The 19,458-nt window shown below is 38.9% G+C and overlaps 1 protein-coding gene across 3 annotated transcripts in view; it reads right to left on the bottom strand.

Annotated features, from left to right (window-relative positions):
* LOC109106956 (cat eye syndrome critical region protein 2 homolog) overlaps positions 1–19,311 on the bottom strand; it is a 30,151-nt gene extending 10,840 nt beyond the window's left edge. For all 3 annotated transcript variants that reach the window (XM_042753155.1, XM_042753156.1, XM_042753157.1), the window contains exons 1-4: positions 19,023–19,311; positions 2,805–2,899; positions 313–496; positions 67–194 (exon numbers count right to left, since the gene is read on the bottom strand). In XM_042753155.1, the coding sequence (XP_042609089.1) occupies positions 67–194; positions 313–496; positions 2,805–2,899; positions 19,023–19,142 (527 nt within the window). In that variant the 5' untranslated portion in view covers positions 19,143–19,311. The remainder of the gene's footprint in view (positions 1–66; positions 195–312; positions 497–2,804; positions 2,900–19,022) is intronic.
* Between the last annotated feature and the right edge of the window lie 147 nt (positions 19,312–19,458).

Here is a 19,458-nt window from a genome sequence, read left to right as displayed (position 1 = left end):
TATATAGACTAACAAACATAAATGCCATTGTTTCTTGTAGGCTTTTGTGAAATCACCTCTCCATACCTGAATTGGGGAGACATTGCTTCGACTGGCTCCTCTTTGTACAGCCGCGTACCATAAAAATACCAATAGAGGGCCCCGTTCCCATCCCGGCCCAGAGGCTCAACACGTAAACTATCTGCATCCAGGCCCTGCAAAACCCAGGATTTATTTTAGACAAAACACATCTTGATCACTTCTGTTATGGGGAGTATTAAACAAACAAATGCAAAAGCTGTATCTGTTTTTGTGCTATTACAAGCTTGCTACCTTGAGCCGATCAAAGACATCAGCAGCATCAAGACGATAGTCACAGAGTCTGTGCAAGAGTTCCACCTGTGTGCGGGGTGGCAGCTCTTCAAACTGGTGCTCCTTCAGTGGATTGGCCTTCCCTTCTTCCAGTTCCCAGCGGTAATTGATAATGTCTTCCAGGTAACTGCTAAAGGACTGAATCCTAAAAAAAAAAAAAAAACACACACTGAATATTTTGGGTTACAATGTATCTTTATATCTTGAATTGACTAGTCATGTCAAACTAAACATTAATTAACAAACTTGCCATAACAATAGGCAACAAGACATTTGCTGGCCTGATGTCTGGAAATAACAACATATCAACATATTTCTGGAAAGTAATCATTGTCAGTGATCTCAGTGAATTATTCAGCCAAATGTCTTGAGGCAGTCACATGACTCTTTGGATGCCCATTTATGAATTAAGAGAATAATTTTTTTTGAACAATTTTGTTCACATATTTGTTGTTTCCATCCATCAAATTATATTCAATATTTCAAAATTTGCTTATGAGCATAAAACAACAAACTATCTACTTTGCAGCAGCCTTTCACGTCGATTTTAAGTTATGATAATTCGTGAATAAATTATTCATATGATTAAAGTCTTTTTGTGATGACATAGGCTAGTTAGTTCTGGGTAGGGTCAATTCGATCAACCCAAAACCCAGTTCCTGGTGCTAATGTGTAGGGCAAGGGTAAGCCTCAGTACAACAAGAGAGAATGTAGAGAGCGAAAAAGGAGAGAAAGAATAGGCTTATCTTGAGAAAGCAGAATGATCTCTCTCACAGCTGCAGGCCCCCTGCCATTGCATCTTTCTCTGCCTCTCTCTCTCATCCGTAACACTCCCTCCCCCATTCTGCTGGGCCGTTTAGCACATGTAGAATGAAAAGGGCACTTCTGTGAAAGGCCAGTGCCCCGCGGCCTTCCCCTGGATGCCAGTTGCTGTCGAATCCAATAAAACCCTGCATCCTGTTAATGGTCTGCCTGAGTATGCAAAAGGGATGATTCTTTCCTACCCAGTCATCGACCGGACTTCTTTTTGCTGCTGATGAGGCACCGCTATGGAAGGGCGCTCCCTTTAGGGGCCAGTCATTCATCACAGCACTGACTCGCACAATAACTCACACTCTTTACAGGGATGGGGCCCATGGCCCCTTGACCTACTACTGCTGCAGGTAACCTAGCTGCATGGCTACAGCACTACTACGGGCAACTGGTCACATGCAGATGGAGATGGATTCTGAGTCAAACACAGGATGTGGGTTGGGCAATAACATGCGCAAGATCTTTCAAGAGCACAGAGAGGGTTGCCAAATCAAAAACAGTACAGTACTCTCAATAAAGGAATATTTCAGGTTCAATACAAGTTAAGCTCAATCAACAGCTTTTGTTGCATAATACTAAATGCTAAAAAAAAAAAATTTAATTGTTTCATCCCATGTGTTTTTTTTTTAGAGATTAAAGAGGTTCCAGCTTGGCACTATAACAATAGAAGTGAATGGGGCAATTCTTTAAGTAGGATTTAAAAGAAATGTGCAATTGAAATGTTAGAATTTGTATACTATTTGTGCTGTAAAGATGTTTAAATCATTTTGGTCAATTTAGGACATTATGTTTTCATGGCAACAAAGTTGAAAAACTAGATTTTACACAGACTTTACCCAGAAAAGGTTGTGAAATTAATTTAGTAAGCAATTTCATCACACTAAAATCATGTTAATAGTCATACTGTTTAAGTCTTGTGGTTAAACTATATCATTTATTGTTTTAAGTTTACAGATTGGCCCAATTCACTTCTATTGTTAGCAACTCACTGTAACCAATCTGTTTGATCTTTTTTTAGGAAAACAAATAAAAATTATAAATAACTAATCATTTAAAAAAACTATTTCTTTAAAAAAATTTTGTGTACTGTGTATAAGTTTTTGTTTACATAATGTTTGTGTACTGTGTATATTTATTATGTATATATAAATACACACACATGCATGTGTATATTTCAGAAAAATGTTAATATTTATATAAAATATTTTTATATATAATATAAATTATATGAATATAAATATATACACATGTAAATACATGTAAACATTTTCAAAATATTTACTGTATGTGTGTGTATTTGTATACACAACAAATATACAGTACACACACATATTACATGAACAAAAACTTTTATTTTGGATGTGATAAATCGCAATTAATCGTTTGATAGCACTAAAATCAACATTATGCCACAAGTACTGACTGAGCTTTATTTTCTACTTTTTACCCACTTTTTATTTTAGTTTAGTAATTCATTTTGACATCACAATTTTTAATTAAAATAACTCTCGTCCTACTTTTTTTTTTTCCATTAAACTGTTTTACTCAGCTGTACGTCATAATATGGAAAAACAGAACTGTCACTACTTCAGTTACATTGTGACTAAGGTAGGAACAGGAAATACTGATGATGTGCTTACGTGATGTCTCTTCGCTGGTAACATCCTTTCAGCAGGGAGCAGAGGAGGTCTGAGAGGAAGTCTTGGTCTTGTTTCAGTAGTGCTTGCTCAAGTTCCTATCAAACAGAGAACAGCAGGCAGGGGAGGTTAGTTATTATAGCAGGGTTGAGTTTAACTAGCAGCTGCTTTTACGAACTGATGAAATGATATCAGTTTTAACAGCCCAGCCTGACATTTTTATACCACTCTTTCACTGATGAGAAAATGTTGTGGCTAACTAAATGCACTCACAGTAGTAATGTGGATTTATGAATTTCATATGGTCGTTTGACATTTTCAGCAAAACAATATAACCTCCTGTTACAAAACTCTTACTAAAGCTAAAAGTAAAGGGATGCAATAACAGATCATGTTTGACTACCTTCTAAGGTTGTCATTATGCATTATGACTGAAACCAGAGAAAGACAAATTGCCGTTACAAGGAACTGCCTGTAGAGTGATGGCACTCAACCATAGCCAGTTCAGGAACCAACCTGACAAACTTCTTTTGTTTGCAAGAGCCACATGTTAAAAACCCCTTCCAAATGTGCACTGAATGTTGGATGAAAGTGGTGTCACCTTAATTAGATCTTTAAGATGTAAGATTACACCACTACAAAGCATTTTACACACCATTTGGCTTGGATAAACCCAACTTCCTGTATAAATGTTTGTTACTCATCCTCATATGTCTTTACTTTCTCACCTTTGTGTTAGTGACATTTAGCCCAAGGTCAACTTTGACTGATTGATCAGCACATATAGCTGGGGTCACAGTAAGTACATTTACAGTAATAATTAAGCTACAGTGGGTTTTGTGTAGGAAAGCTATAGTCCTCATCTGTCCGTGCACACATCAAAATGCAATATGCAAATATTTAAAAGGATTAAATGCACCTTTTGCATTGACTCTGTCTTTCAAAGCAAGCAAGCACACAACACAGAGCTCAATCGTAGTACAATAACTTGTATAGTTCATTTTAGTTTAGTGGTATTAGCATGACCAAATTTTCCCAGCCTTTCCTATTTGTAGCACCCTTGGTTCTCAACCTTGCACTTCAAAAGTTTGAAGTTAGTTGGACTAAAGCAATTTATCGTCCATCACTGGTCAATCTCAATTTTAAAAAGATGGTCACACTTCAGTTTGGGGGCCAATTCTGACTATTAACTATGACGTTGCCTCATTAAACTTCAGTTAAGTTGTTAAGTTTAGGTATGGGGTTGGATTAAGTGATCTACAATATGGTCATGCAGAATAAGGCATTAATTTGTGTTTTATTAGGACTAATAAAAAGCCAATATGCTAATAATATGCAACTACTCAAAAGTGAGAATTGGTACCTAAACTAAAGTGTTAACAAAAAGACAATTCTTTGCTTTAGTAAAACTAAAATCTAATTTTTAAAGTGCATTTAAACATACTTTGTGATGTGATTCAGAAATGTGATTTATGTGAAGGTTAAGTGCCAACAGTGGCACAGCTTTGGTCAGAAGTTCTTATTCCTGAAGCAAACTGATGCATTACATCATAACATCTGGCGTAGCCAAGTCATGAAATATCTGGGCAGCAGTTTAGGCTCGGTCCCTTCGAGGGGCAATCCATGAGCTATTACCATCATGACCTTTGACAAGACACTTCATCCTGGGTCGCTCTGAAGGGATTTTCTCAATAATTAGTGAACTGCAATTAGCTCTAGATGAAAGCTTCAGCTTAATGACAATTCAAAGCAAATTAGACATCTTTAGATTAGATTCAACTTCATTGTCATTGCACATGTAAGGTACAAGGCAACAAAATGCAGTTAGCATCTAACCAGAAGTGCAATAAGCAGTAAGTACAGGATATACAGTGTCTACAATGTGTTACAAACGTACAATAAATATACAGATAAGGCAGTACTGTGGACATAATTTACAGATTTTTAAATACTATCAGCATGATATACAGATGGGTGTACTTATGAACATACTATACAGATGTTCATAGTACACCCATCTGAACAGGCTATTAAAACATTATGTAAAACCAATAAAAAAAAAGCGATAAGTCACTGTCAATATGAATTAACAACGGAGTACTGCAAGAGTACTAAAGTATGATTTGAAACCACCTGACTTTAAACACCAAACAAGTTGGATGTATGGTAAAATCCCTAAGAGTAACTGCACTGAAAATGCACCCAAAAATATTCCAGGTTCTTGATAAAGCGAATAAGATGGAACTGTGGTTTAACCTTGACCCCCGTCTTCTTCCATTGTGTTGCAGCTATTCAGGGTTTATGAAGCGGCAGTAAGTGGGACTGCAAACTCCAGCCTGCTGAAAGGAGCAGAAGAGAAGTTGAGCGAAAGCATGAGCCCACAGCCACGGCTAGGCTGACCCAGCATGCACTTCTTTCTCATGCCCAATGTCACCAAGAAAGAGGGAGGGAGAAATCGAGAAATGTAAATGGTCAGTGCTGCATCACCGGTCCATCTCAAGGAGCTTAGTGACTGTGGTTGCTTTCCTTTCACGAGAAATCACCGAGCCGCTCAGTCCCTCAAGCAACAGGGAGCACTTTTCAGCTCCCGTATAAAACATCCTCCCCCTTTACCCCTTCAGACCAGAGTGACACTACAAAATTAACTCAAGGGTGAGAGAGGCAGCCCATCCATTCATTGTGAGATTCACTCAAGCTGCAGATTGCTATTTCTCTCTAGAGAAATGGCGGAGGGAACGGGGTCACGGAGGGTCAGCTCACACACCTCCTGGCTGTGGAGAGGCACGGAAACCAGGAGCCCAGTGTCAGCAGGAGGAAAAACAGAGGGAGAGCTTGAAAAACAGGATGAGACACGTTTGTGCTTAAGGTGAAAAAATGCACTGTCCTTAGATTGTTCTCTAGGAAAAGATGTCAGTGGTATTGCTTAACGTGCTGAATCTATTAGGCTATTTTGGGTTGATTGTTGAAGCAATTTAAAAGCTATTGATTATCCCCTCTAGGTACTCAAAGAGTCTAAAGTGTCTGTGAAACTCCTTATTGAAGGAATATTCTGCTCAGACAGGAAATCCAGAGGTGAGATGGATCCACTGTAACAAAAAGGCTTATGGCTGGGCAAATTTTGTACCTCTTCATGTCTTCATCTATTTGTATCCATCTTTCACACTCTGAATGTTTGGGGTTGTCATGAACATCCAGGATCAACTTCGAGTGATGGGCCATTCTGGCCTTCCACACATCCCTCAGATCCTCCGTTACGCCTACAAAACTTCCTGGTCCCTTGACAGTAAGAGGGCCAGAGTGGGCCCATCTATCAGTGCAGCCTCGACTTTGATCACACTTCAAACCTGAGGCCGACTGCGGGGGATTAACACAACCCCACTTCTCTTTTGAAGTGCCATTCAGTGGCTCAGATGGCAGAGAAGGGGAATTAATGTTGTGCGTGTCCTTTCCTCCACAAAGTCTCTTTTAACAGCTCCCTGACGATCTCCGACCTCTATCTTCTTTCTTAACCAACTAGCAAAACAGGTATGGCAAGTGCATAGCACAGTTGGGTAAGAAACCAAAATGATAGCATTTGATGAGTCATTAGGAGTAACATTTTCAGTCAAGTCCAAGGTTAAAGGAACACGCCACTATTTCTGAAAATAGGCTCATTTTCCAACTCTCCTAGAGTTAAGCAGTTGAGTTTTACTGTTTTTGAATCCATTCAGTCGATCTCCGGGTCTGGCGGTAGCACTTTTAGCTGCAGCTTAGCATACATCATTGAATCTGATTAGACCATTAGCATCTCGCTCAAATTACTAAAGAGTTTCGATATTTTTCCAATCTAAAACTTCTGTAGTTACATCATGTACTAAGACCGACGGAAAATGAAAAGCTGAGATTTTATATGGCTAGGAACTATACTCTCATTCTGGATATTCTTTGCTGCGATACCATGGGTGCAGCAGGAACAATGATATTACGCAGTGCCTGAAAACAGGCTAACTTCCATCAACATAACCAACATGACCACCTGCTTGCACAGGGAGCGTGCCTTGTAGGGCTGGGCAATATAGCTAAAAAGTGCATCAACAATAAGTTTCATATAGTTCAGTATCACTAATTATTGACATTTTTTATAACCTTTTGTTAAACAAAGAAGAATAGAATTTATTTATCCACAGTATATTTTCACTGTATTTGTATTTTTGGGGGCAGCTGTGGCCTAATGGTTAGAGAATCGGACATGTAACCCGAAGGTTGCAGGTTTGAGTCTCAGTGCTGGCAGGAGTTGTAGGTAGGGGGAGTGAATGAACAGCGCTCTCTTCCACCCTCAATACCCATGACTGAAGTGCCCTTGAGCAAGGCACTAAACCCCCAATTGCTCCCCGGGCGCTGGAGCAAAAAGGGCTGCCCACTGCTCCGGGTGTGTGTTCACGGTGTGTGTGTGTGTGTTCCCTACTCACTGCTGTGTGTGTGCACTTGGATGGGTTAAATGCAGATCACCAATTCCGAGTGTGGGTTACCATACTTGCCAAATGTCACAACTTTTTTTTTTTAATTAACCCAATTTATTGAGACAAACAACAAAATTTTTTGGTTTTAACAGTCAAACACACAATAAAAATTAAACAAATATGTAATTTCTAATGTTTTATATGTAGATTAACTAGGTAATTCGGAAACTTTTGTCTTGTCTCCCGAGGCCACAGGAGGGCGCAATGAGCAAAATAATGCAGCACATTTAATTTATCAACGCAAGGAAATAAATCTCTATAAAAAAAAACTGCATTATGACTAAATTAACTCATAAATCAAATATAAATTTAGTAAATTGCATAAACAATTATGAAGAAAACAGCATCATGTATTTATGCATTGCTTAATACAGAAAGACGAATCGCCCATCACGCAGATTGCATAAAAAAAAAAAAAAAAAAAAAAAAAAAAAAAAAAAAGATGTGAAAAACAACACAAACAAAAATCTGACACTTTATTATACCGAAATCCTATATGTCACTTGCATAATATTTGGAACGCAGTGTATATCGAACATTGTTTTATATCGTTATCGAAGAAGGTGTACTGTCGATAAATAATCGATACAGTTTTATCGCCCAGGCCTAGTGCCTTGCAACCATGGAAACATTTGTGAGAGACGATTCAGAAGATATTTACTTTGGTGCAGATCCTGAACCGTATCTATTTGAACCGGATTTTTCAGGCGCTGCAGAATATCATTGTGCCTGCTGCACCTATGCGACGGCAGCAAAGTTTATTGATTATTATGCCGGAATCAGAGTATAGTTCCTAGCCATATCAGCCTAGAAAATACGCAACTTTTCATTTTCAGTCAGTCTTAGTACAAGATTTAACTACAGAGGAGTCAAGATTTAAATAGGAAAAAAATATCGAAACTCTTTGGTAATTTTTTAACAAGATGCTAACGGTCTAATCAGATTCAATGATCTATGCTAAGCTGCAGCTAAAAGTGCTACCGCCAGACCTGAAGATTGGCTGAATGGATTCAAAAATGGTAAAACACAACTTTTTAACTCTTGGGAAGTTGGAAAATGAGCCTATTTTCAAAAATAGTGGCGTATTCCTTTAAAGAGTTCACCCAACAAATGACAATTCTATCATCATTTACACGCCGTGTGATATTTTTAAGAATAGAGAGGAAGACTTGCCTTTAATAGTTCAAGCAAATCTTTAACATGGCTGACATGGTAAGTCATATGACATCTGCAGTTCAAGAATGTTTGAAGTGGCACTAGTTAAACGGTTAATTAAATCATTAGGTTGTATATTTTATCAGTCTCAGAGCTAACTGAACGTCACTGATAAAGGTTTGTGTATCTGCCATGACAGCTTTGGCAAAAATGTGCCGCCCCCAGTATCAGTCCTTTACACCAGAAGCTCTCTTCAGATGGTATACAGACAATTAACAGCTTTTGTTGGGTAAGGGAGCAACAGGAAGACAGTGAACGTCTCTCTATCTGTATAACGTCCACCCCACTCCCTGAACTGTATCTCTTGATAGCACACTTTCAACCTACATACCAATACAGCAACATTATGAAGTAAAACTTTCACAACCTAACTGTTGATCTTACAATAACTTAGACTTTCTTCTTGTATAAAGTTTTTGCAGTGCAACAGATTCTGATGAGCAATGCTGGACTGGCCGTTGAGGATAATGTACAGTGGAGTGATACAATCCAGATAAGTTATTGTTCCTCTCTTCCCAAGAACTTAACCATGCATAAAATCGCTGCCCAAATAACAGAGCCACCAGTGAGAAAGTGCATTATTACCACTTATTCTTCCAGACATTCAGTCCTCTGACAACCCTAGCTATCTACCCTTTCTACTGCAAGTAAAACATTATATAGTTTTACAAATAATTATGGCTCATCCAGTGAAATTTATAAGTGTATCACTTTTTTAATGTCTTCTATTTGTAACCAAGTCCTAAAAGAGTTAATTCAAATTAAAAAAAAAAAAAATCATATTAGATTATGTAGCTTTAACATTTTAAATACTAAATTCATAACTAGGCATTATTATATGGTTGTTTAAAATGCAAAACATTTTTGGGTTCTGTTTAAGTAATACTTTGGTCATAATACCCACCAGTCAAATTTTAGAAAGGGTCAAGAGCAGGCCAGCTTATCGGCAGAGCTGGGCCACCTGTCTCAATGTCAGGGCCAGGTGCAACAGGTGGCCATGGATGGGTGGCCAGACACATCCAGGGTTTGGGATCATTGCACAGGCGACTGAATGGGGATCATTAACTCTAGGAAACCTCCCCTCACAATTGCCTCCCCATATTCTCAAGTCTCTAGCGTAGCCTCCACTTGGTGGTCTTGTTGCCAACATTTTGAACAGGATATTAGCCTATACCACCAGGTGCAATAATGTGCTTATGTATGGACCATTAACACAGGACTAGTTTGCCAGGGAAAGTAAAACAAAACTGAGCATTGGGGCTTAACACATGCACATGTGTTATGAACACAGAACAAAGCACATGCTTATGAACACTGAACAAAAATAAGTCTTATCAAAAAATTTACAAACACTACTGCAAAATAACTTCATTACTTACAGTGGCAGTATTCGCTGTTTATTAAAGTATTTCTGCTAAAAAAAATTAACAAATGAAACCATGCCTTGTCAGTTAATGTTAACTTAAAATCATAATTCCAAAAAAAAGAAAGAAAAAAAAAAAAGATACTTACAATATATAACTTCGACAATATACTACAATATACAACTTATAATACAAATTTACTTATTTTTAAATGATTTGACAATTTTATATTAATAAAATTACTTTTAAAATGAATAATCAACATTCAAAGGATGGGGAATTAATTTTAAAAAGCATAACATTAAAAATCTTTTTTCTTCATTAAAGGGGTCATCGAATGGAAAATTCATTGAACATAAATGTGTTGCCAGTGTGTGCACTCATCTACCCTATAATTATAAAAATTAGACAAGAATATCTCCTAAGCAATTGAGGTGTTTTGTTGTTGGATGTAATAATGAACATAGCAGTCGTCATTTACTCCCGACATCTGAGCTGCTGAAGGTGCAGTAGTTTACGTTTGTTTTTGAAGGGAAGGGAATCATTTGTAATCCAGCTTCACCTAAGAAGTGAGTATGAAGGGTTTTTATGAATCTTTCCTAATAATTCCGCAGCTAAAGTAAACAGAACGGCTTGTCACCCTGCGGAAGAGAGGGGAGCTCATTAGCATTTAAAGGGACATGCAACAAAATGGGCTGCTGTGAAAAGAGCTGTTTTTGACAGGGTAAAAACGGTGTTGTTTTACACTACCAATGAGAATTTTTTCCCCTAAGTATGTCATAGACTTTTCATTAAGACCCTAAAGAATCATATTAACTTGTGGAAAATGGGCATCCGATGATGTCCCATTTAAATATCATTCATTAAAATGTATTTTTTTCATACAGATTATAGGAGAGACTTGCTTATGTAAACAGTTCCACCATATACAGATAAAATATTTCTCCTTAAGAGCCTAAACATAAATTAAGTTGCTTATGAGTCTGAATTTGTCTGAAGTGGAGTCTGAATTTAGGTGTTACTCAAGTCTGACTTTGGACCCAAAGTGTCAACCCAAATGTATGCAAAGTAGATATGAATAAAGCTACCTTTACTATCAACTAGTTGTAAGCCAAGCATGTAGTAGTAGGCTAATACTCAAAATACGACAGGGTTGACTGTTTAAAGCATAGAAAGACCAAGAAGAAAGTCCAATTTCAGAGTTTAGGTTGAGTTGGTCTGAAAAAGAGGTCAGAGCAAACTGACATTGACTATTTTTAACATCAGTGAACAGAGCGTGTCGTGAAGCGAGCACAACCAGGAAACATTACCATAAGCACAACAGACAAGACAACCATGGCATCTATCCAAACAACTGTTCCCAAGAGCAGATGAGTGGGTCTTGCCGGGCCATTGTTACAAACTCGCCTCTCAAAGCACAGACACCCCTCCAAAACACACACACATGGTTCACACATACACGCTCTCTCTCTGCCACCTCCGCTGTAGGCTGAGGGTCCCTCACGTCTCATGCAAACAGCCTCCCCCACCATCCAACTCCATCCTACGGGGTGACATTCCCACTGGAGCCCCCATTGGTGCCGCCCCCACCTACTCAACTGTCTGCGGGGAGAGAGCTACAATCCCAGATGACACACTAAACATCAGATTTCCCATCATGCTCTTACGAGCTCCCAGCAGGTTCTTGCATCATGCTGCCACGAGCAAAAAACAGCACGTCGCTCTGAGGAACACCTGACAGTCACACTCTAAGCGGGTTAACACACAACCCGACAAACTAGGATCACAATGGGGCTTCAATTTCATCCCAGACGAAACACAAACAAGCAACGGCGTGTGGAGCGGCAGCCTCAAACTGGAGACAGACACTGGGAGCCATGGGGCGCTTTAACAATGGAGCTGCCTGAAACAAACACCACAGAGTACAAACCCCTCCACCCCATTCCACCCGTACCCCATGTGGAACCATCTGATACATTTACTTCTGCCCTCACCTGTCAATCAGAGTTGCAGAGGTGGGGGAGGGGAGTTGGTGATAACAATGTGGATGGATACGGTGGTTAAGGCAGAAGTGTTGTGCACATATGATGGATTCACTGTTGAATGGGGTCATTATTAAACACATGAAGAATGCAAAGTTAATGCAAAACTTGATGCCATGATGCTAGGTGGTTGTTATGCAGTTACCAAGGTGTTATGAGTAGTTTAAGGCCCCGTTTTTGGAGAGAAATCTGAGACACTGATAAATCTGTCTAGTATTCTGTACTTCAGAAAATAAAGATGTTAGCAAAAGTTTGGAATCATAAGATTTTTAAATGTTTTTGAATTAAGTTTCTTATGATCACCAAAGCTTCATTTGTTTGATCAAAAATACAGTAAAACTGTTATATTGTAAAATATTACAGTGTTAAATAACGTATTTTAATTAACTTTAAAATGTAATCTATTCCTGTGATGGCCAAGCTGAATTTACAGCATCATTACTCAAGTCTTCAGTGTCACATGATCCTTCAGAAATCATTCTAATATACTGATGTGCTGCTCAAGAAACATTTCTAATTACCAATGATGAAAACAGTTGTGCTGCTTAAAAATTTTCAAAGGACTAAATACAAAGTATAAATGAACACCATTTATTTGTAAAGGAAATCTCAACATTATAAATTACTGACACTTTTGATCAAATGTAATGTGTCCTAACTGAATAAATGTATTCCTTGACTTCAAAACTTTTGAACAGCTGTTCACATAATGCAAAAATCTTAAGTCTGAAGACTTAGAGAGATCATTCACATTGCAAACAGTGCGGGACAAGAACGTGTCTTGGCAAGCTAATTAAAACTGATACTGTTAAGAATGAATGAATGTCTTCTCATCTGGTTGACTGGAGTAGATTGTTTAAAATATCCAGAATGAAGGTGGGTGAGAGCGGTTCTTTTCAAGCAACAGCATCTGGGGTCTGAAATAAGGCCTGATGATCCATCAGTTATTGATGGTGCAAATCCCAAAGCCAGAGCTCACATCCTCCTCCTCAAAACCACAGGAGCCCTACTGAGGATGAGTCCCTCACACATTAAAGCTGCTAATTCAACACAGGCTTCACACATGCACGCGCATACGTGCTCACGGCCATCGGCACCCGGTGTTGGAGCAAAATGAGAGAGCACTACAGATCCTCCTGACACAAATCCATTTTCCTCATCTTAATCCATCTGCTTTTCAAAACAAGAGCCGCTGTCGGCTCCCGCTCCACCAGGCCCCATTGAGATTAAATCTCCCTTTACAATCAAGCAGCGCGAGGCCCTAAAGAAAAGGTGCCCCAGACGAACACCAGCACCCAGTTATGACCATCTCGGCTCTCCAGGGGGAGAGGCAAAGAAAGCCACCATCTGTGATTTAGTCATGCTCATGCCAGGGCCAATGATGGAGCAGCAGTGTGCGAGGAGAACGTGAATGAGACTCTATTCAACATTGGCAGAACACACAACCCCAAGTTGGGTGGAGGAAAGAGCATAAGGGGGCACTTGTACCCGGAGCTGAAGGTGAGATGAGGAAGATGAAAGGGAGGGAGTCCGTGATAATCCACTGGGAAGACACTGAGGAAATTCTGCCATGTAAAAGATCATGGATGAGACAAACAGCTGTCAGTGAACATGTGGACGTGCTATGTCAGAGCTTGACAAAGGCTTAATGAGCTCTTGCACAATGGCGTATATGATCTCTGACAGAGACAAGCGGTAATTAGTCTGAATTATTAACTGGCTCAGTCACAGATTCTCATTAGAAAAGACAGAGAAACAACTAGCAAACCTGTGTAAAAGGAGTCCAGCCACAAGAGGATCAAATGAAGAGTCAATTACAAGCATGACAGCATCAAACCCTGTCAAAATTTAATCTTTGAGAATCTTCAACAACAACAACAAAAACATATATAATGAATTATAGACATGGATTACCATTACCAACTACATATAAAAAGACTTTGTGAGATTAAGGCCTAAAGTCTACATTGAGATATACAGTTGCAATTACAAGAACCCCTGTAACAATCTACCTAAATGCGTTTATGTTCGCATGAATCATTCGTGATCCAGATTCACCTACAGAAGAAGTATATGGTTTTTTTTTTTATATGACTATTTGCAAATCACCTTTCCTAATAACGTGCTAGTTAGCCAATTTCACAATGAATGTGGCTAAAGTTTACCGTCTCTCGGAGAGCAGTTCGGGAAAAGAGGGGCGGGTTGAGCAGAGCTCATTTGCATTTAAAGTAGCATGCAAGAAAATGGCTTGCTCTGAAAAGAGCTGTTTTTGACAGGGTTAAAAAGGGTGTTGTTTTACACTACCATACAACCATACTACCAAGGGTGTTGTTTTACACTACCATATGTAGTTATAGACTTTTCATGAAGACCCTAAAGAATCATATCAACTTGTGGAAAATGGGCATCCGATGATCCCTTTAAAATATGACTACTTATAGTTGCGACTATTTCATTTACTCAGATGTTTGGCGTAAGATTGTGTTCGTTTGAAGTAATTAAAGTGCCCCTGCTATGCCTTTTCGAATATTACCTTTCATGCAGTGTGTCATGTACCTGTATGTGAACATAAACACAAAAATCTGCAAAGTTGTGAAGCCGACAGTGCACAATAAATAAAGTTATTTAGAGTCAGCTTGCAATTGCCTAAATGAGTCGTCAGAAAACAAAATAACACACTTTTACCACCTAACCAAACAAAATAAAACAAATCCATAATGTCCGCCCACATTCTACGTTGCCAACTTACCTGCCCACAAACACAGTAAAATTTCTGTGTGGTTAACATCATGTCGAGAAGACACTGTATCCTGCGCTGTGAGAGTAAATTTGTTTTATCACATCTTACACTTACCACAAACTTGTTAATACTTGACACTTATCACTGAGTAACATCCTGCTCCAGTTGTGCTTGCGAATCAGTCTCTTGTCGATCAACCACTTCATCATCGGACTCCGGATCTAATTGGTAAGGTTCAATCGATACCATATTTTCTATGTATTGACAAGTCTCCAGGGCTGTCATTCCGTTATAGCAATGGGCGTTTCGTTTCAGACATGCGCTGTACACAGTAGACCAATCAAAAAGGACTGCACCATCTGACCAATCACAGCAGTGAGAGCTCACAGAAAGGAGGGGTTTAGAGAGACTAACGTGTTTTGAGAAAACTAACGTGTTTTTGACCTTGCATGCATGTAAACGTGTTTTAGGAGACTCTTAAAACAATATTTGCAACCTTAAAAATGGCATAATGGGGCTCTTTAATACTTTTATTCATCAAAGAAACATTAAAATGATGAATACATAACTTCACAAAAGATCTCCATTTCAAATAAATGCTGCTCTTTATCTTTCAAAAAAAAAAAAATGCATCACGGTTTTTACAAAAATATTAAGCAGCACAACAGTTTTCAACATTAATGGTGATGATAAAGTTTCCTAAGCAGCAAATCATTATGTTAGAATGATTTCTAAAGGATCATGTGACACTGAAAACTGGAGTAATGATGCTAAAATTTCAGCTTTGCATCAAAGGAATTTTAAATCGTGAGATTTGATTTTTTTTTTTTTACTGTATTTCTGATCAAATAAAAGCAGCCAAAATGCATAAGAGACAATTTTCTAAAACAAAAAATTACTTACCAATCCCAAACTTTTGAACTGTAGTGGAAAAATGAATGTCAACAAACTGGCACCTGGATTAGGAGAAATGTAAATGGCTGCAAATCTACTAAAAGGATCGTATTTATGCAACCACGGTCAATTCTTACACAATTAAAGAGTGCGTGTGATGCTTGGTTCCTTAAAATGAAAACTTTGAGTAATCAGCTCAATGAGCTTGTCTTTCTCTAGCTCCCCACACTTCTGACTTTGCCCACCAAATATAATCAATTCAGAAACTAAATTAAGTCCCGATCCCATCTTTTGCTGAGACAAACGCTTGGAACAAATGCTCACAGATCAATTATCCACCCACTCTCTAGACGCCATCAAATTGATAATGAAGACATATGAAAACAGACAAGCAACAAAACACCAACTCTCATCCTCTGTGTGGAGTCGGCTGGCTCGGTTCTCTGGCTGTGTTTGTGTATGAGGGGTGAGGGGGGACATCCTGAAGGACACGGCCTCTCTCAGCTCTTGGAGGTGGTGGGATTTCAGGGCTCGTTTCACAGCCACACTGCCAGGAAATCAAGCGTGCTTCACACAGACAAAGAGCACGGAGTGAGCCCAAGCGAATAAGGCCTCTTCCTGCCGAGCCCTTCTCTCATCTAGGGCAGAGATATGGAGCGCGACTGTGAAGTGTAACCAAGGAACAATGCGCAAGGAGCCGTTTTGTCAGCTTGCCAAGAAGAATCTCCATTGTCAGCCCCCAGAATGGATCCAGAGAAGAAAAGGAGCTGGCCAACACCTTAAACTTCACACTGGATCATTGCCTTTGTAATATCCACTGTGTTCGACACACAAAGCTTGTGACACTCATCAGCAAATTCAATCGTTCAGTGGTTTTCAGCCTTATTATGGCAAAATAATGCAAGATCGTTTGATAAAACAAGATGCTTTCCCTGTTTTTAATTATCATAAAATGTTCAGAAGTCAGAGTTTGATTGAACTGATGAACAAATATTCAACAGGTTGAGATTGTTAAGGGCTACATGACAAATCAGGGGAATGAGAAAAATCAACGTGCAAAGTTAATCTGTTCATTTAAGAGAAACAGCCAGTCATACAGCCACCTTATAAGGTAGGCTTTCTCCTACGTAAAAGACATTGTATCCTCTTACAACTGGATTTGCTTTCTATTTACTGAACTATCCACCTGCTTTTTTTAGACATGGCCCCGGATAAGATCAACAAGGGCTGAAAACAAACAAGTGAGGTACATGAAAATGTCGGCTAAGCCGATGCATCACCAAATCATCTTTGGGCGAGTTGCCGGGAAATCTGCTTTGATTACATTCCCATCAACTTGTGTTGACTGGCTCACGCAAATGAGATGACAAAGTTTGACAGAAATCCAAAGATACAAAGTGGATGCAAGAAAATTAAAATGTTCAATTCAACATTTTTGCACCTGAACTCAAGGATTTACAATGTCAAAACATGTTCAACCTTCTGCGGAAATGCAAAGACAACAGAATCCTTACCGTGTTCAATAGCCACTCTAACACTAATAAGCATTGGGACAATTGAGATTACAATACAAGACTGGCGCAGTGTGAGGGATGACTTGAAAAACGTCTCAATCACAAGATTAAAGCAACCGATTAGATTATTCACAGTCCCATTCACGCACGGCTGCGAAGTTACCAGGATACTGAAGTGGGACTGAGAGCCTTTGTGCTGAATGACCTTGGACACCTACACTGAATGCAATTAGGATGCAAGGATGAATTGCAAAATGGTCAATGACTTGCGCCTGACACAGACTCCCACCCTCTGAATGTAAATCCTTTGACACTGCATTGACACACGCTGCCTGTAATCTGCGATCACTGCATTAAATAAGATTACCAAACTGTCCACATAGTAAACATGCAAAAAGATGGATGCTGCAAAAAAAAAAAAAATCAAACATGACCATAATCATCCAACATACTAATTAGAAACCGATAATTGGCTTGTTGTCTTTTTTAAACAAATATTCACTCCATTAGTACTGATCAATGGCATCATTGGTCTATGAAATATAGCACCAACAGGCAAAGCAACTTATTTAAAAGTATTGTTTGAATAATGACTTTTTAATTACAGCAATTTATTCTTAAGCAAGAAATGTTATAACAAAATTCTGCATAAAATAAATCTAAAATTAACAGCAGCAGCTGCATAACAATTCAATGATTATTATTATTCAACAGTAATAATTGATGTTATTATAATGAACTTTTTATTGTTTATTTAGTTACGGAGTCAATAAAAAACTATTAAAATTAATTTCTGCATATCAGACACTTATAATAATCTATCATAAAATAATCCGCCATAAACAGGACAGTATTGGTTGATCTCTAGTGTGAAATTCCCAATTGATCACGCCACTTAACTTTTTTTCTGGAAGTAGCACGCGGTGATCAGCACCTCATATCCCTCCAGCAATAACAAAGCCAGTGACCAGCACGTTTCACACATGTGGGGGTCGAGATGGACCGAGTTTACTGACGCCTGTGACAAATTCACTGTTGTTTCCAAATGCGAGTTAAGGGGAAGATGTTAAAAATGAGGTGTCAATGTAAAAACGACTCTATTTAAAGGATTCTGGCTTACATTCACATCGGCAGGTCATCTTGAAGACTAATTTTACAGCATCATTGTAAAGTGACTAAATCAATAACACAAACAAAACAGACAAACTAAACCAATTCGAAGGCACCCTGTGATCCAACAATAAACGTGTAACCCAATAATCATGAACTTGGCTCAAGTTTATAACAAAGCACCGAGCTTGAACAACAAAGCACAGCAAAACAAGCCCAGGTGATCCAGTTAATCAAGTCACTAGAGAAAGTTTGAGTCAATCTTATTCGACGCGTGAATCTCAAAATGAAAGAATGAGAACAGGTCTTGCGAGTATTTACAGACGACTTCAAACTGCTTAAATTTAACGCTTAAATACGAACAGACCATTTATATTAACAATGTGTTGAACTTCAACAAGGCGAAACCAAGTCTAGCCTACAATATATAACGTTAACCCAACTCAGTCACGCAGTTTATAAACAAAGACGAAACCAAACACTACTAACCATTTACAAAACAAGTCTTGTCTTTAATAAAATCGTATTTTGAAGTAAAAACGAATCACAAACACAAGAGTCAGCACGTCCAGTGTTTTGGGTAGTCGTCTGGCTGGACGGTTTATTTCTGTTATTATATAAACCGACGCTAAATAACTGACTTCTTCAGTATCACTACCAGAGAACTGCGTTGGCGTACCATTACTAATGTTAACTCACTAACAGTGTGAATGTTTCAAGTAGCAAACATAAAGTCATGTGGCTGGGAAATGCGGTTAAGTTGAGTTTGTTTTGTTTGGTTTCGTTTTAATGAACCTGGCGGAAAGGAAACGGAGGCGTAAGTGCGTACAGGTATTAATTTACCTCGATTTCAAAGTCTGGTAAATTGAACGCCGTCCTGAAGAGAGAGCAGAAGTGCGCTATGGCGGGGACTTCCCACCAAGACTGGATCTCCTCCACAGAAGTTATACATCCCTGGGACATTTTTCCGTTGTCCAACGAGTGTCTCGCATTAAAAAGTGTGGCTAAGACGATTCCGCCCGGCGTGTTCCTCACATAGGACTTGTTTAACTGAACAGTAAAACTTGTTGTCCTTGCGGCGCAGTAGCCATTGCGACCCGTAGAGTCGTACAATCTGTTTCAATCCGCGTTTCACAGGAGGAGAACAGATGGGCTGGGCGCTACCATCTGCCACGGGGAGAGGGGTTTCCGCGCACCAAAACAAATAAAGTATCAAAACAAATCAGACTAAACCTTTGTGATATCTGTTGTTTACAACATTAGCGGTTTCTAATAACTA

Source organism: Cyprinus carpio, chromosome B25 (genome assembly GCF_018340385.1).
Source record: "Cyprinus carpio isolate SPL01 chromosome B25, ASM1834038v1, whole genome shotgun sequence".
In the NCBI taxonomy this organism is placed as follows: domain Eukaryota; kingdom Metazoa; phylum Chordata; class Actinopteri; order Cypriniformes; family Cyprinidae; genus Cyprinus; species Cyprinus carpio.
This window is presented reverse-complemented; position numbering and strand designations above follow the sequence as displayed.